The sequence below is a fragment of the Thalassophryne amazonica genome, chromosome 9 (assembly GCF_902500255.1).
Source record: "Thalassophryne amazonica chromosome 9, fThaAma1.1, whole genome shotgun sequence".
Taxonomy (NCBI): domain Eukaryota; kingdom Metazoa; phylum Chordata; class Actinopteri; order Batrachoidiformes; family Batrachoididae; genus Thalassophryne; species Thalassophryne amazonica.
Genome location: NC_047111.1, coordinates 76,193,301 through 76,215,779, shown reverse-complemented (window position 1 = coordinate 76,215,779; position 22,479 = coordinate 76,193,301). Strand labels below are relative to the sequence as shown.

Below are 22,479 nucleotides of genomic sequence, written 5' to 3'. Positions count from 1 at the left end.
TGTCCATTCCTTTAAACAAGAGTGCACAAGGCACAAAGCACTGTGGTGTCAAGAAATTGCGCAATTACCTGTCAGAGTAGACAGAGGCCACCATAGTTCCCTGAGGTGAAGCCATGCATCAGCAAAGTGAGATTTTATGTTTGTATATGGGTGTTGATGTTTATTTCATTAAATCATTGTTTTCATTTCACTTTTCTCATGTATTTTACAAAGTACGAGGTCTGTTAGAAAAGTATCGGACCTTATTTATTTTTTTTTTTAAACTGATGGTTTTGAATCAAGCCTGCTTGCATGAGCCAACCTTGAACCTTCGTGCACATGCATGAATTTTTTCACGCCTGTCAAATGCGTCACTTGCTGGCAAGCAGCCTTTGTGTGAGGACGTGTGTAGTGCTCTCATCAGAATTTCATTGCAAGGAAAATGGATGAATGACTGGAGCAGCGCTACTGCATCAAATTTTGCCAGAAACTGGGCGACAGCCAGGTGGAAACCATTCAGAAGATTCACGGCTTTCGGTGACTTTTCAGTCGTGTGACTATCTGAGAAATTGTGGAAGAGGTGGGCATGTCACAGCATGTCCTGTGAGACTTCAACACTGATGCTGATGTCCACCTCTTCCACAATTTCTTGGATAGTCACACGACGGTCCCGCATCACCACAGCGTTCACTTTGGAAGTGATCTGGTCATTTCGGCATGTTGATGGCCGCCCGGAGCATGGCTCGCTCTCCACCGTTGTGCGGCCGTCTTTAAACCAGTTGTACCGCTCCTTAATCTGTGTGATGCCCAGAGCATCGTCACCAAAAGCCGTCTGAATCTTCTGAATGGTTTCCACCTGGCTGTCGCCCAGTTTCTGTCAAAATTTGTTGTGGCGCTGCTCCAGTCGTTCTGTCATTTTCCTTGCAATGAAAATCCGACGAGCGCACTGCACATGTCCTCACACAAAGGCTGCTTGCCAGCAAATGACGCAATCGACAGACGTGAAAAAATTACGCATGTGCACGAAGGTTCAAGGTTGGCTCATGCAAGCACACGTGATTCAAATCCATCAGGTTTTTGAAAAAAAAAAATGTCCGATACCTTTCTAACAGACCTCGTACAGTGTTGCCCCTGTCTGGGGTGAGGTGCAGGGGAAGGTAGGAGGGAGAGGAACCGGGCTTTTTCTATTACAAACACCATGGCTTCATTTTGTGAGTTCACATCCCAGACACTGATGTCAAATGCACATGTCAGTGAGATGCAACAGCTTTGAAAGTGGCTGCATATTACCATAATACTGTTATATTATTCATCATAGGTTATCTGAATATGTAGATTTCTGTGTATGTGCATGAAAGAGAGACACTTTTCTCATAAAATGTGATTTTTTTTTACACCCTAAAAAAAAAAAAAAAAAAAATCAGTGTTTTGTCTCCCTCACACACTAACAAATATTCATAACTGTCTGTCTTCCAATTTTCAACATGCACACGATGATGGTTGATACAGGGCACTCAAACAGTTAACTGAATCTTTTAAATCTAATGTCCCCTGCATTCCCAGGGCTTCCTTTCATTCTTTTTCACACTGTCATCATTTGTGCAGAAATACATGTTAATACATGTAGGCTTACTGTCATGGCAACAAGCATATCATTTTTTTCCTTGTAGCCCTATTCAGGCATTCATTTCCTTTGTGTCTGTGTACCGATGAGACTGATATAAGCATAATCTTGTTTTTGTCACTTCCAATATACTAATAATGTATCGTGCCATGTTGGTATCTTTAATCTCAAACTAACTGAGTACACTGTAGCCTTCACACTGCCTTGGTGCTAAAATATCAGTGGAACGAATATTTATGGTATTCTGACTCCACTGCAATCCTTCTAATATATCAGAAACAGGAATCAGCCAAGATTAGTGAACCCTTCAAAGCAGTTCTTGTAATTGCCTCCTGGATCCGACATTAAGGCATGTTCAGCAAGAATAAAGAAATGAAGCGTGAAATAATTAGGCCAGTTTTTTTTTCTGTTTGGCTTAGAAATTTCTGTTTTGTTTTTTTCCTTATTTTCCTCACACCCTCCTCCTCCTCTCTTGATGGTTTCTTAAGGTGACAATCTTGGTTGACGGGATTCTCACCACCACTGGCTACACTCAGGAGGACTACACCATGCTGGGCTCGGATGAGCTGTTCTACATCGGGGGCAGCCCGAACACAGCCGACCTGCCTGGTTCCCCGGTCAGCAACAACTTCATGGGCTGCCTGAAAGACGTAAGTACTGCTTGACCTCCGTCTCAGCAGAGAGGTAGAAATACTATCCGACCCTGCTAAGGTAGCACTATCACATCCTCTGAACCGAGCGGGTTCTGTGTGTGGAAAAACCACTCACATTTATATTGATTCTCCTTTTGTAGGGAGTTTGAAGGAGAGCCATTCAGCAGAGAGACCACACTTTGCACATCATATGCATTTATAGATTCCTGCGGGAATCCTGAGCACAAAGTTATTCAGCTGCACATGAGAAACATACTTTTTCACACAAGCTGAATTTGGTTTTCATCACTATTTCCACATTCTTGAAGATATTTAACTTTCCGCTGTTCCCCTCTCATTGATTATCTTGAGCAAGCAAGTCTTGTAATCATCATTATACAAAGCAGAGAATTATGGCTTAATGCCCAATTTTAGCACACTCTGACAAATTTTTAATGAAGTGAACACAGCAAATGATGTGAGCGATATTTAAAGCACGAGAAAATCATTTACTTGATATGAGTAAAACAGGCAGTAGCTCGGTCTTGATGCAGAACAGTGAAAAAACAAGAGCAATCAAGACTGCAGATAGGTGTGTTCATATTCATGTCAGATCAATTTACATCCCAAAGAAAGGGTTACCTCCTGTCAGAGGCACTTGTGTCAACGAATCATATAAAGCAGAAATGGTTGTACACTTTTAAAAGGCTTCGCTCTTAATCACCAATGAATCTGGCAACATGCAGTTTAGCAAAGAGCACATAGGAAACCAAGTGTAGAAAACAACCCAACACCCAATGGGGATGAAAGTCCAGGATAGTCCAATTTGGATGTTCAGGAAGGATGAACAGGATATGGTACCATCAGAGTCTTTGCATTGCGGTGGGGTGGGCAGCAGATGGTTGTTGGGTCCATGCTCTGAGCTCATCATTGGCCTGCAATCCTCCTGAGGGCTCATTTGCCAACACCATTGATCGTTGCCACTAAGGGAGTAGTTTAGTGGCCAGGTCACAGATTCAAACAGGAGGACTGACACCACTGAGGCTTTGTAAATGCTAAGTTTTATCATTTGGGAGATGTACTGATGTAGTGACTGCATAACTGCAGATGCCAGTTTCCATTTAGGGTCTGGTTTTAGGTTTCTCATTTTGGAGACTGCTGACATGTTTCCTGACAATACCACTTTAAAATATACATTTTTACAGCAAAAAAAAAAAAAAAAAATGCATCACAATTTAAATAAATTATACCACATTCATGTAAGTTAATGTGTAGCGCCTACAGGAAGAGTAGGTGAGGTGGTGTATATGAACTTTCGAAACATAAGAGTTTCAGCCAACAGCATTTATGAAGGGAATAAAAACTTTTGCCTGAGTGCCTTGATGTAACTTTATTGGTGATTATATAATGGCCGAGTGGGTCTTTGTCATTTGATTGGTGCTTTGTATGTGACATGACACAGATTATTCATCACATTTGTGTTCCCATTGTGTCCCAATTTTGTTCCATTTAGAGTGCAAATTTTGTTCCATACATTTGGTACCCAGTGGTGGGCACAGCTAACCAAAAAGTTAGCTTCAATAACCATTAATCCGCTAATTGAAAAGTTAACTTTTATCAAGCTAAACCAATAAATCCCTAAAATGTTTAGCGGAAGTTACAGATAAAAGCTAAATTGACAAGTTATTGACATTAACATAACGTCTGTTGTTTTACGAAGTGAAAATATCAGCTATATGCTTTAGTTTTAAAGTAATGCACTAATTTTGAAGGTTTTAGCGTTTAGACACACATGCTGCATTGCATTATGGGTACATTAGTTTCCTGACGTCAGTGGTTGGCTGGTATGGGTATAACACACAGTTACTGAAACGTGTGGTGGTTTAACAAATAAATCTGTATTTGTAAATAGGTCATTTTTTTATTTGTTAAAAAAGGCAATTTGAAAACTGACAATTCTGTTTGTTAAGTCCTTCATCACTTTTAGCGACTGTGTGGCTGCTCACACTGCCATGAACACTGCCATCTATGGTATAACACATCTACTGTGTGTTATACCGACCATGCAATGCAAAATTAGTGAATTACTTTAAAACTAAAGCATATAGCTGATATTTTCACTTTGTAAAATGACAGACACAATGTTAATTTCAATAACTTGTCCGCAGTTAGTTTGTTTAAAATTGTAATATAAGTCAAAACTGTGCAAGACCCCAGTGAAATGACCGGTAGGTCTGTATGCTGTGAAGAGAAATTATCTTTTTGTTTTTTCTTCCCTCCCTCTTCCTTTCTCTTTAGTACTCAGCTCTTCTTTGCCGGCAGAGGATAGAGCTGTACCACTCATAGCTGCCTGTCTACTACAAAACATGTAACAGGCAGGCACTAAAATGTTTGATTTCAGACTTTACAAATGTTTTTAACTGTTAAACTTTATTCGCTATGCCCGCAAAAATATGTTAGCGGTCTAAAAGTTACCGGGACTAAATTTATTGGAAGCTAATTGGTCCGATGATGGTTTACAAAGTTATCTGGAAAGCTAATCCGCTCATGAAAATGTTAGCTTCGATAATTAGCAGTTAGCAGATTAGCGGAACTGTGCCCACCACTGTTGGTACTATTGCACTCTGCACACACACGTGCACACACACACACACACGTGCGCACATGCACAGATACATATACACACACACAACAAATCCACTGTGCTGTAAGCCGTCTGACGTGACTTTTTTCGCTGCACTGAGGAAATACAGTCTTTTTTTTTTTTTGGTAGTACACGCGCACACTGCATGTATGCTCACACAAGCCGGGCAGCGCTTAGCCTTAAAACAAACATGATGGAGTTTGTTTTGCTGACAGATGACGATTTGATGCACGGCAGAATCATCGGCACAATTATTTTTGGACTCCTATTTAAAGTTTGTTGGACTGGAATGTCAAAGCAGCAGTGATGCACCAAAGCTGGATTTCTGACATTATTTTTTTTCACTGCACTGAGGAGGTACCAAAATGTAAGTCCCTTTTCTGTTATTTGTAAATTAATATAATATCAAATGACAAGGATCTATTTTAGCTGTTATATAAAACAAATAATGAATGTATTTACATTCTTTCAATGGAATGGATATTTAATTTGGTGAAAGCTGGAACATACCATGTTCCAGCTTTCACCTCATAAACTATTCACACCATTGAACTCATAAACATTCATTATTTATATACTAAAGGTTTGTGCAGACCATATAGTCGATAGCTGTACTAATGAATAATGGAACATAGAAATCTCTCACCCATAAAATCACTGAGGGAATTTCATTGGAAGCTGTCCTAAGAATTTGAAATATTTTGCAGCAGGGGTGTTTTGAACATTTGTAGGGTCTATTTCCCAACATAATACAATGTGGGTGGTCATTTGACACAGCAGTGACACAAATTAAGACTGGGATAGGCCCACCACACCACGAAATCTACCCAGAAAAAATTAACATTATGATTTTTTATTTTATTTTATATATTTTTTGCCTATAGCAATGTATATTGCGACATGTGTTCGTTTCCAGAAATTCCTCTGCCCACACAAATCCACTGAAAACCATGTAGTACATATGGCAGGTCTGTTCATGGCACTGTAATGCTTCCACAAAAACCAGAGAAGAAGGCGGGAACATGCGCATAACTGGTGTAAGGAGCTAATCAATGTAGTAGCAAATGTTACAAAGAGGAAAACTGAGTAAATAAAGCACTTTAGTTGGATCTGTTTCATCCTTTCAGCCAGATTCATCATCACAACCCGTGGAAAACTGTTATCAACAGAAGATGCAATGTCTAGCAATTTCCTACTTTTAAACTCTGATAAGACTGAAATGATGGTTCTTGGTCCAGTAAGACATCGGCATCAATTTGACCAGCTAACACTTAGCCTAGGCTCACATGTCATTCTTGTTGCTTAATGCTGAAAAATTATACTGTATTTGTTGTCTTTCCGATGCCTGATTCTGTTTTTTGCTGTTTTCTCTGAGGTGTGGCTCCATCCAGAGATGGGAGTGGTGTCTTCTTCTGCAACCCTCCCATCCTGTGCACCAGCAAAATTTCCTAAATATTTGTTTTGTAAATTGTGTCAGTAGCATGGCCCAAGCAGAAGGTCACCCCTTTGAGTCTGGTCTGCTTGAGGTTTCTTTACGGCATCAGATCAGTGACAAAACCCCACTAGCATAAAAAAATGCGTTCACGCATAGATATTAACTGTTCACATGCAAATAATCACTCCGCACCAGCGCTCCCCCCGCCTGCTCAGACTTGATTTCTGCTCGCGTGAAGTTTATTTCTGCTCACACGCAGAGAATTCCTGGCTGCTCTCTTGAAACTTATGGCACTATGAGGGATGGCGATCTAAACATCACAGACATCAATTCTGGAATATTAACTGTAATGACTTTGGTATTAATAATATAATTTTACTAAGCAAACATTACATACATAAATGTAATTTTTTCAAGACAAAACCAAACATTACTCACTGGAGAAATTAGTTTAAACTTAATAATAAATCTCTATTATTGATTGAATCCAATAATGTTTTAAAAGTAGTTTCTTTTATAGAAATTTGATTTGTAAATGTTTGGTTGCCCTATATTTTCTTTTCTTTTATTATTTGTAAGTAATATTCAATAAGCCCCTTATATTCTTGTATTCATATTTTCATGTATACAGTTATTTCAGGATTTTGTACAGGACCTGTTTTGTTTGGATTTGATTCATAAATAAATTATTTTTGTTTTTTTAAGGAGATGCTGTTGTCTCCTTCGGGGAGGTGGTGGCATCATGGTTTGCATGTGATTTAAGAGGTGTCAGTTTGTCATCTGATGGTTAATAATCACATTATTCCCTTTGATCGGTTTGGGTGTACAGAGTCAGTCTGCAGACGTGCTGATGTCAGGAGGTGATTTTTAAGACTTTCTGTAATTTGTTATGAAATAATGCTGAATTTATGTGGAAATGATTGTTGTACAGAAGCTTCAGAGATCTGCCGCTGAGATAGATGATGACTAGAGTGAAGTTTTAAGGAGAAACGAGGTGATAATCGCTTAACGCTGTTGTCTCCAACTGACTTCCGCATCAGAGAGGAGGGCTGTCAATCAAACCTTGCTCTCTAGAGATGGCCAATCACATCAGAGTCAGTGCCGACCTGGTTCCCTCCCCAATAGTGCCATAAGCTTTAAGCGAGCGAGCAGGAATTCTCTGCGCGTGAGCAGAAATAAACTTTGCACAAGCAGAAATCAAGTTCGAGTGGGCAGTGGGGGGCAGTAGGGGGCAGTGGGGGGCGGTGGGGGGTGCTGGGGAGCGCTGGGGAGCACTGGTCCTCGCGTGCAGCACCTTTGCATGCAGAAATAATTTGCACACCCACACAGTTTATATCTACGCGTGAAGGCTTTTTTTACGCAAGTGGGGTTTTGTCACTGATCTGATGCCATATTTCTTCCTCAAATCATCACAGGGAGTTTTTCTTCACCACTGTCGCCTGTGTGCTTGCTCTGGGGCTTGGTAAGGTTAGACCTTACTTGTGTCAAGTGCCTTGAGGCAACTTTGTTGTGATTTAGTGCTACATAAATGAAAATAAATTGAAATTGAAGATGCCATTTGGCAATACTTTCATTCCTTATTGTGAAAAATGCTTGTGAATAAACAGCCTTTTTAAAGCAGAAAACCACCACTTTGCAACAGCAACAAGACAGAAAATAACTTGTTTTAAAAGCTGAAAGTCCTTTCTGCAATTATTTTATTAAGTACTGTGTTTATTCATACTGTTTACTCAGTACTGTGTTTATTCATGGTCAGTGTTCACCACAGCCATTCCTCACCTCTTCAGCTTTCTGCTCACAACAAATATAAATCCCCTTAAGGATCCACCAAGCCAAAAAAAAGTATGTTGAATTACACTATTACCAACAACAACAAGTCATTAAGGCAGGGCTATGAGACATGATACTTGGCCAAGACAAGTTGCAAGAGAGCCGTCTGGTTTTTTTTCTTCTTCTTCTTTTCCAGCTGAGAATGTGATTGATGTGTATGGTGCGTGTCATGCACTCGCGTTACAAGGATCCTTTGAGTAAACTCAGTGTCTTCAACGCCTTTTGTAGGTTAGTCGTGAAAAACGAAAGCGGATTTTCGCCCTTATCACTTGGCAATGTAAACGTGCATGCTTAATTTAATTATGCCACATCGAATCCTGCAGTGTAACAATTGCACACATTCTCAAACGATATATCACGCAGCCCTAATCACCACCCATGTCCAAAAGAATAGATCAGAGTAATAAATGGTTAAACTGAGTTTTCCATGCAGAAAGATATGGACTGCAAACTTGACTTTGTAAGAGACACCGTCTGCTCCACTGTGGGATAGTAACACACTGCCTTTGCCTTTATTCAGTGCTGTTGTATGGTGACCGCATCTGCCCCAGTTAATTCAGTTAGATAATTAATGGAAAATGGCCTGCATTTTTATTGCACTTTTTCCATTGTGTTTTGCAATGATGCCTCACATTCACCCCTACCAGTATCAGCTTGCTGGTATGCAAAGTGCTCAACTGCACACCGCCGAAGGGCCACTAGAGATTTTCTGATCTGCAGCCTCTATGCTGTTTGTCTACCATCTGCTCCTAAAAACTAAAGTTTTAAAGAACTGGAGTGCATTTATACAGACAAACACAGATAAAGCAAACAAACATTTAGCATTGAATTCAAGCAGTGAACCTTTAGACTGCTGGAGTTGCTAACACAAAGTAGATCAGCAGTTTCTCAATTCAAATGACTTTTTCTATGTTTTTGAACTCTGTCGTTGAAGGTCAAGTGAACTGGGTTTGTGAGTGCACCGACTTTGTGCCGTCACCATCTACACTAACAAGTTACATCAAGAGCTGCGCTCACACAGTATGATTTCAACAGCTCTGAAATTACACTTTAAGCCGAGACAGACAACACAGAAACACTGCAGCGACAGTGTACAGGTTCAAATCTATCAGTTATTTTCATGCTCATGTTTACATTTTAATTGCCGACCACATTGAGCAAAACCAGGAGCAACTTTATAGCTAGAAACTATAGGAATAGACAAGTGGGTAGAATTTTACAAGTGGCTTTCTTCATTTAAAAAAATGCTTGAAATTACAATATTACATATGTATTCATGTTAAAAATATACACACAGTTCAGAATGTTCCATTGTCTAGTAAAAGGGAGACAAGTAATCAGCTGTAAGTTTGTTTATTATGATTTATTATTCTATAATTCTGCAGTTTTGGACCAAAAATATCAAATGGATAGCACACCTCTTTGTTTTATTACATCCTTCAAAATAGGTGTGCAACAATACAGATAGCCCATGATAGAGTTTGATAAACAATACAGAGGTCACAACTTCTGCTTGTAAATGTCCACTTTCAACTAGTCTTTGGGAAGCTATCATCAATTTAATGTTTTAGAATATCCATTTTATGATCGGTGGTGCAGGAGAAATGTATATGTTCAAATCAAAGTGATCAAAGTGATTTGTTTGGGTTTCCACAGAACATAATTTATTAAATATTGCTTTCGATTTTTCAGTGTTACGACGCATATTGTCACCTTTTTGCACAACGACTTATTATACCATAGTAAGGTGTTGCAACCCTAATTAATGAATTCCACTCATAAAGTTACAATTTCAAAGTACTTGAGTTTTTAGTAAAAAGCCATGTCGACAGAATTACTGTGCAGTTTGAGTACTGTAAAAAAAAATGTTATTCATCACCACTGAAATTGCTGCCACCTTCACTCTGTGGGTGGTTTGGCTGGTGGCGATGTTAAACCTACTTCTGCTGTGCATGCTCACACGTGCTGCAGGGAGAACATGCCAGCCTGAAGCTGACAAACCCACAAAGATCCAGCAGTGATGGTGAGTCTTGGTAGAGGCAGAGCTGACCATCTTGAATTTGCCTCCCAGATAATCCAGGAGCCTCTCTCAGAGACGGGTCAGCCAGACATTACCCATAGATTTTCTGAACAGCATTTTTGAAACTCAAATTGTACAGCTCAGGATGTTGCATCTTGGTAGTAGCTGACTCCACCTAACTCTCAGCCATCCCATAAATTGGTAAAAAGGCGGAGCATGGGAGCATGTGACCTGGGTGGGATGAATGAATTTCCCAAACAAGCTTAAACTAACAAACTAACTTTGGTTTGGGTGTTTCATTATACAAATAATGAATGTTTATGAGTTCAATGGTACGAATATTTCATGAGGTGAAAGCTGGAACATACCATTCAACGAGGTGATGCCGAGTTGAATGGTAAGTTCCAGCTTTCACCGAATTAAATATTTGTTCCATTGAAAGAATGTAAAAACATTCATTATTTGTTTTATATAACAGCTAAAATAGATCCTTGTCATTTGATATTTTTTTTTAATTTAAAAACAACAGAAATGAGACTTACATTTTGGTGTTCCACTATAACATGTAGTCCAGATTTTGTGTACTTCCTCAGTCCAGCCAAAAATCACATCAGCATTTCATTCGAACAGTTCTTCATGCATCCAGACGGCTTAAAGTGGAGTGGATTTTGTGTGTGTGTGTTTGTGTGTGTGTGTTTGTGTGTGTGTGTGTGTGTGTGTGTGTGTGTGTGTGTGTGTGTGTGTGTGTGTGTGTGTGTGTGTGTGTGTGTGTATGTTACAAGAAATAGCAGCATCAGTTAGCTCAATCAAATCATCGTGTCGCTGTCCCCCACACGCACGCACACACACGCAACCAGCTTGGTTGACTGTGTACAGTAGTGTTCAGAATAATAGTAGTGCTATGTAACTAAAAAGATTAATCCAGGTTTTGAGTATATTTCTTATTTTTACATGGGAAACAAGGTACCAGTAGATTCAGTAGGTTCTCACAAATCCAACAAGACCAAGCATTCATGATATGCACACTCTTAAGGCTATGAAATTGGGCTATTAGTAAAAAAAAAAAGTAGAAAAGGGGGTGTTCACAATAATAGTAGCATCTGCTGTTGATGCTACAAACTCAAAACTATTATGTTCAAACTGCTTTTTTAGCAATCCTGTGAATCACTAAACTAGTATTTAGTTGTATAACCACAGTTTTTCATGATTTCTTCACATCTGCGAGGCATTAATTTAGTTGGTTTGGAACCAAGATTTTGCTCGTTTACTAGTGTGTTGAGGTCATTGTCTTGTTGAAACACCCATTTCAAGGGCATGTCCTCTTCAGCATAAGGCAACATGACCTCTTCAAGTATTCTGACATATCCAAACTGATCCATGATACCTGGTTTGCGATATATAGGCCCAACACCATAGTAGGAGAAACATGCCCATATCATGATGCTTGCACCACCATGCTTCACTGTCTTCACTGTGAACTGTGGCTTGAATTCAGAGTTTGGGGGTCGTCTCACAAACTGTCTGCAGCCCTTGGACCCAAAAAGAACAATTTTACTCTCATCAGTCCACAAAATATTTCTCCATTTTTCTTTAGGCCAGTTGATGTGTTCTTTGGCAAATTGTAACCTCTTCTGCACATGTCTTTTATTTAACAGAGGGACTTTGCAGGGGATTCTTACAAATAAATTAGCTTCACACAGGCATCTTCTAACTGTCACAGCACTTACAGGTAACTCCTGACTGTCTTTGATCATCCTGGAGCTGATCACTGGGTGAGCCTTTGCCATTCTGGTTATTCTTCTATCTATTTTGATGGTTGTTTTCCATTTTCATCCACGTGTCTCTGTTTTTTTTTTTTTTTTTTTTTTTTTTGCCCATTTTAAAGCATTGGACATCATTGTAGATGAACAGCCTATAATTTTTTGCACCTGCGTATAGGTTTTCCCCTCTCCAATCAACTTTTTAATCAAACTACGCTGTTCTGAACAATGTCTTGAACGTCCCATTTTCCTCAGGCTTTCAAAGAGAAAAGCATGTTCAACAGGTGCTGGCTTCATCCTTAAATAGCGGACACCTGATTCACACCTGTTTGTTCCACAAAATTGACAAACTCACTGACTGAATGCCACACTACTATTATTGTGAACACCCCCTTTTCTACTATTTATTTATTTATTTATTTTTTACTAATAGCCCAATTTCATAGCCTTACGAGTGTGCATATCTTGAATACTTGGTCTTGGATTTGTGAGAATCTACTGGTACCTTGTTTCCCATGTAACAATAAGAAATATACTCAAAACCTGGATTAATCTTTTTAGTCACACAGCACTACTTGTTGGGAAGGTGTCGTAGCACGGACCCACAACAGGGGCGCAAATGAACGGACAATGAGTAAGCCAAAAGGTAACAATTTAATGTTGTGATAATACACAACGAAATGTGTCGTAATTTTCACAGTCAATAAACACCAGGTGACGTGTGGGCAGGCTCGAAGATAGAAGACGCCCGACGAGAGAGAAGCCGCGTCCCACACGGCCTCCACCACCAACGGTCTGAAGAACACCGGAGCCGCCAAGTCCCGAGTCCCCAGGTGGCCTCTGTCTTCGGCTGTCGACCCTGGTACTGCTGGCAGAAAACAGAAAGATGATGTATGAGTGTGAGTCCGCACACTCAGTAATTTACAGTCCAGACACCGTTAGGAGGGCGCACCTCCACCTCCAAATCACACACACTCGTGCAGCTCCTGATCAACCACTTATCTGGGAGGGGGTGCGAGGTGAAGCCGTCACTGTCACACCAAACGCCAATCCTCCAGACAAGGCAACACTTCAGGAAAACGGCTGCAATAGAAGTTCAGTTGGTTACACAATGTGTCAGTCAGCAGAGAAATTACCTTGGTACTGGTAGTCGCTTTCTCGGCGGGGAGGTGGAGTTGCAGTCCGGCTTATATGGTGGTGTAGATGAGTGACAGCTGGAGTAATGAGTGACAGCTGTCACTTCCTCTGGGTCTGGCGCCCTCTCGTGCTTGGAGCCCGCACTCCAAGCAGGGCGCCCTCTGGTGGTAGTGGGCCAGCAGTACCTCCTCTTCAGCGGCCCACACAACAGGACCCCCCCCTCAACGGGCGCCTCCTGGCGCCCGACCAGGCTTGTCCGGGTGTCGTCTGTAGAAATCGGCCAGGAGGGCCGGGTCCAGGATGAAGCTCCTCTTCATCCAGGAGCATTCTTCAGGTCCATACCCCTCCCAGTCCACCAGATATTGGAACCCCCGGCCCTTACGACGGACGTCCAGGAGCCTGCGGACCGTCCAAGCAGGCTCCCCGTCGATGAGCCGGGCAGGAGGCGGCGTAGGTCCAGGTGCACAGAGGGGCGAGGTGTGGTGTGGCTTGATACGGGACACGTGGAAAACAGGGTGGACCCGCAGTGAAGCTCCGACTCCCAGCTTCACTGCGGGTCCACCCTGTTTTCGGGTTGATGATCTTGACGATGGGGAATGGTCCGATGTATCTGTCCTTTAACTTGGGTGAGTCCACACAGAGGGGGATGTCCTTTGTTGACAGCCACACCTCCTGCCCGGGCTGGTATGTGGGGGCCGGGGAACGTCGGCGGTCCGCATGGGTTTTGGCCCTCGTCCGGGCCTTTAACAGGGCAGAGCGGGCGGTCCGCCACACCCGGCGGCACCTCCTGAGGTGGGCCTGGACCGAGGGCACACCGACCTCTCCCTCCACCAGCGGGAACAATGGGGGCTGGAACCCCAAACATGCCTCAAAAGGGGAGAGGCCGGTAGCAGACGAGACTTGGCTGTTATGGGCATACTCGATCCAGGCCAGATGGTGACTCCAGGCCGCCGGGTGCGCGGAGGTGACGCAGCGAAGGGCCTGTTCCAACTCTTGGTTAGCCCGCTCTGCCTGGCCGTTGGTCTGGGGGTGGTACCCGGACGAGAGACTCACGGTGGCCCCCAGCTCCTTACAGAAACTCTTCCACACCTGCGAAGAGAACTGGGGACCACGATCTGAAACGATGTCCGATGGTATCCCATGCAGCCGCATGACGTGGTGGACCAGGAGGTCTGCCGTCTCCTGGGCCGTCGGGAGCTTCGGGAGGGCCACGAAGTGGGCCGCCTTGGAGAACCGGTCCACTATCGTGAGAATAATGGTGTTGCCCTGGGACAGCGGGAGGCCCGTGATGAAGTCCAGGCCGATGTGAGACCAGGGGCGATGAGGCACTGGCAGGGGTTGGAGGAGTCCCGTCGTCCTCCGATGGTCTGCCTTGCCCCTGGCGCAGATGGCCTGGACGTAGTCCCGGACGTCGGTTTCCAGGGACGCCCACCAGAAGCGCTGCTGGACTACTGCCACGGTCCTACGCACTCCGGGATGACAGGAGAGCTTGGACCCGTGACAGAAGTCCAATACGGCAGCTCTTGCCTCTGGTGGGACGTACAGTCTGTTCTTGGGGCCAGTCCCCGGGTCCGGGCTCCTTGTCAGGGCCTCCCGGACGGTCTTCTCCACGTCCCAGGTGAGGGTGGCCACGACAGTGGACTCGGGGATGATGGTCTCGGTGGGGTTCGACAGCCCCGCTTTGGCTTCTTCTTCGTGCACCCGGGACAATGCATCTGGTTTTTGGTTCTTGGTCCCGGGGCGATACGTGATCTGGAAGTCAAAGCGCCCGAAGAACAGAGACCAGCGGGCTTGCCTGGGGTTCAGCCGCTTGGCGGTCCGGATGTACTCCAGGTTCCGATGGTCTGTGAAAACCGTGAAGGGCAACGATGCCCCCTCCAGCAGGTGTCTCCACTCTTCAAGAGCCTCCTTCACCGCAAGAAGTTCCCGATTGCCGACGTCATAGTTCCGTTCAGCTGGGGTCAACCTGCGGGAATAAAAGGCACAAGGATGGAGGACTTTATCAGCCTCCACACTCTGGGACAGCACGGCTCCTATCCCTGAGTCAGAGGCGTCCACTTCTACTATGTACTGGCGATCAGGATCTGGCTACACCAGAACTGGTGCAGTCGAGAACCGGCGTTTCAACTCCTGGAACGCGGCTTCGCACCGATCCGACCAGGCGAAGGGGACCTTGGTGGAGGTCAGGGCAGTCAGGGGGCTAACTACCTGACTGTAACCTTTAATGAACCTCCTGTAGAAATTTGCAAAGCCAAGGAACTGCTGTAGTTTCCTGCGGCTTGTTGGTTGGGGCCAATCTCTCACCGCCGCAACCTTAGCCGGATCAGGGGCGACGGAGTTGGAGGAGATGATGAACCCCAGGAAGGACAAAGAAGTGCGGTGGAACTCGCACTTCTCGCCCTTCACAAACAGCCGGTTCTCCAACAACCGCTGTAGGACCTGACGTACATGCTGGACATGGGTCTCAGGGTCCGGGGAAAAGATGAGTATATCGTCCAGATATACGAAGACGAACCGATGCAGGAAGTCCCGCAAGACGTCGTTTACCAATGCTTGGAACGTCGCGGGGGCGTTAGTGAGGCCGAACGGCATGACCAGGTACTCAAAATGACCTAACGGGGTGTTGAATGCCGTCTTCCATTCGTCTCCCTTCCGGATCCGAACCAGGTGGTACGCGTTTCTAAGATCCAATTTAGTGAAAATTTGGGCTCCATGCAGGGGCGTGAACACTGAATCCAACAGAGGTAACGGGTATCGGTTGCGAACCGTGATCTCGTTCAGCCCTCTGTAATCAATGCATGGACGGAGTCCGCCGTCTTTCTTGCCCACAAAAAAGAAACCAGCACCCATCGGGGAGGTGGAGTTTCGGATCAGCCCGGCAGCTAAGGAGTCCCGGATGTAGGTCTCCATTGATTCGCGTTCCGGACGTGAGAGGTTGTACAACCTACTGGACGGGTACTCGGCGCCCGGGACCAAATCGATGGCACAATCATACGGTCGGTGCGGGGGAAGAGTGAGTGCCAGATCTTTGCTGAAAACGTCAGCAAGATCGTGGTACTCCTTTGGCACCGCCGATAGATTGGGGGGGACTTTGACCTCCTCATTAGCCGTAGTGCCGGGAGGAACCGAGGATCCTAAGCACTCCCGGTGGCAGGTTTCGCTCCACTGCGTCACAACCCCAGATGGCCAATCTATCCGGGGATTGTGCTTCACCATCCATGGAAAGCCCAAAATCACGCGGGCGGTAGAAGGTGTTACATGGAACACTATCTCCTCCCTGTGATTCCCAGACACAACCAAAGTCACTGGTTGTGTCTGATGTGTGATTAATGGAAGCAGGGTGCCATCTAGTGCTCGCACCTGCAATGGTGCCGGCAGAGCCACCAGAGGGAGCCCTACTTCCTTTACCCATCTGCTGTCCAGCAGATTCCCTTCAGACCCCGTGTCTATCAGTGCTGGGGCATGAAGGGTTAAATCCCCACAAAGGATTGTTACTGGGATTCGTGCAGATTTGCGGGGTTTTCCCGCGTGCGTGTTATGACCCACCCTTAGCCCAGTTTCTAAGGACGGGCGTTGTAGTTTGACCGTTTTAGGGCAGTCCCTCTGCATGTGCTCGCAAGAGCCGCAGACGAAACACTCCCCGCGGGCCAGCCTCCTTTGTCTGATGTTTGATTTTAATTTGGCCCTGCTCGTGTCCCTAGCCTCCTCAGCAGGGGGAGCTGTAGCCACACGGAGCTCTCTGGCAGTGAAGCGTGGGGACGACGTCATCTTATCGGAACCGGAAGGGGGAGGGACGACTCGTGCCCGGTCATGCCTCCCGGCCTGCTCCCGACGATGCTCATTTAAATGGTTGTCTAAACGTATAACCAAATTGATCAGCCCGTCCAATTCCCGCGGTTCCTCCTTGGCCAGTAGGTGCTCCTTAAGGACCGGGGACAGTCCATTTACAAAGGCGGCGCGGAGCGCAACGTTATTCCAGCCGGACCTCGCTGCCGCGATGCGGAAGTCGACTGCATACTCGGCTGCGCTACGACGCCCCTGTCTCATCGACAGCAGCACGTTCGAAGCGGTCTCGCCTCTGTTGGGATGATCAAACACTTGTTTGAATTCCCGTACAAACCCAGTATAAGACGTTAGGAGCCGTGAATTCTGCTCCCAAAGCGCCGTAGCCCATGCGCGTGCCTCTCCTCGAAGCAAATTAATAACATAAGCCACCCGGCTAGCGTCTGATGCGTACATGACGGGGCGCTGTGAAAAGACGAGCGAACACTGCATGAGGAAGTCCGCGCACGTCTCGACACAGCCCCCGTACGGTTCCGGAGGGCTTATGTATGCTTCAGGGGATGGTGGGGGGGTTCGTTGAACGACCAGTGGAACGTCTGATACAGGCCCAGGACCAGCCAGAGGAGTGGCTGCAGCAGCGCCCTGATCGCGCGCTTCCACCCTGGCGGTGAGAGCCTCCACCCTCCGATTAAGGAGGACACTCTGCTCGGTCACTAATTCTAACCGGACCTTGAAGGCGGTTAAGATCTGCTGCAGCTCACTCAACCCGCCTCCCGCTGACGCCTGCGCTCCTGGCTCTTCCATTGGCCGTTCAAGCTGGAGTTGACGCCCCTCGGAGTCCATGACGATGGCCGAGAAATCCTGTTGGGAAGGTGTCGTAGCACGGACCCACAACAGGGGGCGCAAATGAACGGACAATGAGTAAGCCAAAAGGTAACAATTTAATGTTGTGATAATACACAACGAAATGTGTCGTAATTTTCACAGTCAATAAACACCAGGTGACGTGTGGGCAGGCTCGAAGATAGAAGACGCCCGACGAGAGAGAAGCCGCGTCCCACACGGCCTCCACCACCAACGGTCTGAAGAACACCGGAGCCGCCAAGTCCCGAGTCCCCAGGTGGCCTCTGTCTTCGGCTGTCGACCCTGGTACTGCTGGCAGAAAACAGAAAGATGATGTATGAGTGTGAGTCCGCACACTCAGTAATTTACAGTCCAGACACCGTTAGGAGGGAGCACCTCCACCTCCAAATCACACACACTCGTGCAGCTCCTGATCAACCACTTATCTGGGAGGGGGTGCGAGGTGAAGCCGTCACTGTCACACCAAACGCCAATCCTCCAGACAAGGCAACACTTCAGGAAAACGGCTGCAATAGAAGTTCAGTTGGTTACACAATGTGTCAGTCAGCAGAGAAATTACCTTGGTACTGGTAGTCGCTTTCTCGGCGGGGAGGTGGAGTTGCAGTCCGGCTTATATGGTGGTGTAGATGAGTGACAGCTGGAGTAATGAGTGACAGCTGTCACTTCCTCTGGGTCTGGCGCCCTCTCGTGCTTGGAGCCCGCACTCCAAGCAGGGCGCCCTCTGGTGGTAGTGGGCCAGCAGTACCTCCTCTTCAGCGGCCCACACAACACTACTATTATTCTGAACACTACTGTACGTCCTCAGTGCAGTGAAAAAAAAAATCACGTCAGAAATGAGTGCAGCTTTTCTTCTGTCTTCCTGCTAATAACCTCTAGACAGCACAGTGGATTTGTTTTGTCTGTTGTGTGTGCGCACGCACACAACACATGGACACACGAGGACTCTAAATGGAACCAAGCCGCACTCTAAATGCAAAGCAACACAAATGGGATGAATTAATCCATGTCATGTGACATACAAAGCACCAATCAAATGACAAGGATCCACTTAGCCATTATATAATAACACATATTTTTATAGATTTGGTGATGGTTTTCTGACATATTGGCATATTGCCTATAGGTAGTATAGGCAGTTGTTAAGGGCCCCTTCACACATAGTGGGAAGTTTGGATGAAGTGCACTCTTAGTCCGCATAACGCAGGAATCGTGTGCAAACCGTGTAATGTCATCCCTGCCACCAAGGCCTCGTACACCTGTTGCTACAACTATTTGCGCACACAAGTGCCTGAAAGACAAAGTGTGCGCTGTGAGAATTCATCGCACCCTCTCACAGCAGGTACTGGCCAAAATCCAGGTGACACACACGGTTGTAACACTCCTTAATCTGTGTTATCCCCATAGAATCATCCCTGAAAGCCGTCTGAATCTTCCCAATGGTTTCCACCTGGCTGTCTCTCACAGTTTCTGGAAAAATTTGATGCAGCAAAGCTCCAAATTGTTCAAACATTTTCCTCACAATAAAAATCCGACGAGGGGGCTGGACCACTGCTCACTCAAAGCGTGCTCACAGGCGAATGACGCAACCGACAGGCGTGAAAAAACTCACGCATGCGCACGAAGGTTCAAGCTTGGCTGATGCAAACGCACATGATTCAAATCCATAAAGTTTTTGCAAAAAATAAAAAGGTCGGATAGTTTTCTAACAAACCTTGTATATTAAAAAAAATAATAGCACCTCCATGTGTCAGAGTGCAGAAAAGACAAACGCTCTGGCTTGGTTTTTGTTCTTCTATGCAGCTTGTCACAATAACGTGATGAGTTATTTGTGGGGGGTGCTGTTAAAAATCTTGCCTCGGGTGCCAAATTGGTTAGGGCCAGTGTTCTGTCGAGATGAGGTGCGTCATCGAGATGAGGTTCCTCGCGTATGTGTGCACTGAAAAAAATTACTTGACGAAGTTCGCTTATTTTGATGGGCAAGTAAATGTATAAATTGTTCATCTGAACATGGTAATGTATAAAATCTACTCACTATAAAACGATAAGTATTTTTAACCTGGAGTTAGCTTATTTTGACAGGCAAAATATACATATACATACATTTATGCTCCTAACGTAAAATACAGAAAATGTTTTACTTACTAGACTATAAATACACTGAATACAATTAATAAAAAAAAAACTTTGACGGGAAAAAAAAAGCGCATGCACAGTTGCACGTCGAGCGAGTTACATCATCTCCCCATGTGCAGTTGTGCCAGGCACCTCATCTCGACGGGTGACATCTTCAAGTCCGAGGTAGAGCGATGTGCGCAGTAACGCGACGCACCTCATCTCGACAGGACACCGGCACTACATATTGGCTCTGTTGCAGTTGCATGATCAGTGGACATAATATCACAAAGCTATTGGTACCTGCTAACAGTGCTAAAGATGTTAACATACTATAAATAAATAACTAAAATTTCAATGAACAGTAATATAGTAGTACTGACTTCTTATATGTTGAGTTAGTACAATTATCCACACAACTAGCTATATTATTGAGATGTTTGTAATAAAATGCTCAGAAAAGACCAACATGGTTAATCCACAACAGCTAGCAGCTAATGCCAGTGGCCCTACTAGCGGGGCTGTGGACCATGATTTGCCTGCACACACTAGCTGTCACCCAAAGTGACCACACCCCAGAAAATTTGAAACTTTATCCCTTAAATAAAATGATGCATTTCACATATTCTTCTTTTAAATTTCACCCAGTACAGTGAAGGAGAAATCTTAAACCCATCAGTCTCTTTGGGTGACAGCTAGTGTGTGCAGGGAAGTCATGGTCCAGAGCCCTGCATATATATGTGTATGTATATATGTATGTGTGTGTGTGTGTGTGTGTGTGTGTGTGTGTGCGCGCGTACAGTATGCATAGATGCCACAGTTCATTACAAGTTTAATACAGTAGTTTTAATCCGTGAGCAGCAGAGAGCTGTCATCAGCCACTTGAGCACTGTGAGACAATGTATAAATGTAAACTTTCATTTTTAATTAAACATTTATGAATTGGACTACAACTCTTTTCATTTGCATTGGGGTGAATTTACTGTGCAGTGCATTAAGTGTTTTGGTTTTTGTTTGTATATATGCTGCACGGCGTGTGGAGCCAGACTCCCTTCAATATTTGATCAATTTTAAGTTTGTTTCACTTTTGCACAAATAATGGCATCTCATTAAAAATTGTGCAGATTTGAAATGATTGTACAGAGTGTCACTATTCAGAGGCCAGCTCAGCCGTGAAATTTTCCACTAATTTATATAAAACAGGGGTGCTCAAGTTCAGTCCTCGAGATCTACCTTCCTGACACTCTTAGTTGTCTCCCTACTCCAACACACCTGAATCCAATGAAAGGCTCATTAGCAGGCTTTTAATGAGTCTTTCACTGGACATCAACACAAATGTGGGATTGATACACTTTCACCTTTGGGTTCATATTTCAGAAGATAAAGGTAAATTAAACAGTTCCATTTCTGCTTCCCAAATTTCTGATTGGAATAATCTGGTCGCTTGCTTCCATTAGCTGGTTCGTCATTTCTGCTTCTCTTCTCAGACGGCAGACTGAGGGGCTGGCTACGCCTTGTGCACAGAGCATAAAACTAGACTGACACATAGTCTGAAGTGAGATGAAATATAAGTGACAAGCGTGTTGCCAGTGGGGATTCATGGGCTCCAGATTGGGTAGTGTTTATAAACTAGTTAGCTGACATTTTTCAAGGGTGGAAATAAATCGTGCAAAGTTTCTATCATGAGTTGGAATGGCGTAAGTCTAGAATGTTAGACCTCAACAGTTTTTAGAGGAAACACTCAACCCTTTTATTTCCTGTAAATTTTTTCATGTTAATTTACTGTTTTAATGTATTTATAAATTGTTTAGGGTCTTGTTATTAGGTACCCACTATTATGATTATCACTCACTCATCATCACTCACTCATCTTCAACAGCTTTTCCGGGTTCGGGTCGCAGGGGCAACAGCTGCAGCAGGGGAACCCAGACTTCCCTTTAATCTCTCCACCTAGTCCTGGATCTTCCCCGGGGTCTCCTCCCAGATGGACATGCCTGGAACACCTCCCTAGGGAGGCGCCCAGGAGGCATCCTTACCAGATGCCCGAACCACCTCAACTGGCTCCTTTCAACCTGAAGGAGCAGTGACTGTACTCCGAGCTCCCCACGGATGACCAAACTTCTCACCCTATCTCCAAAGGAGACAACAGCCACCCTCCTGGGCAAGCTCATTTTGGCCACTCGTACCCACAATCTAGTTCTTTGGGTCATGGCCCAACCCTTATGACCATAGGTGAGAGTAGGAACGAAGATTGACCAGTAGATCGAGAGCTTTGCCTTTTGGATCAGCTCCCTTTTTGTCACAACAGTATGATAGAGCGAATGCAATACCGCCCCTGCTGCGCCGATTCTCCGGCCAATCTCATGCTCTATCGTCCCCTCACTCGTGAACAAGACCCCGAGGTACTTGAACTCCTTCACTTGGGGCAACGCTGTATTCCCTACCCAAAGTAGGCAATCCATCGGTTTCCTGCTGAGAACCATGGCCTCAGATTTAGAGGTGCTGATCCTCATCCCAGCCGCTTCACACTCGGCTGCGAACCGATCCAGTGACTGTTGGAGATTACCGGCCGATGAAGCCAACAGGACTACATCATCTGCAAAAAGCAGTGATGAGACCCTGAGCCCACCAAACCAGAAACCCTCCTCAACCCCGACTA

The 22,479-nt window shown here is 44.9% G+C and overlaps 1 protein-coding gene across 9 annotated transcripts in view; it reads left to right on the top strand.

Annotated features, from left to right (window-relative positions):
- The window catches only part of LOC117517424 (neurexin-2-like), a 643,324-nt gene that overhangs the window by 177,170 nt on the left and 443,675 nt on the right, over positions 1-22,479 (top strand). For all 9 annotated transcript variants that reach the window (XM_034178438.1, XM_034178436.1, XM_034178437.1 and 6 more), the window contains one exon: positions 2,092-2,253. In XM_034178438.1, coding sequence (XP_034034329.1) covers positions 2,092-2,253 — 162 coding nt within the window. The remainder of the gene's footprint in view (positions 1-2,091; positions 2,254-22,479) is intronic.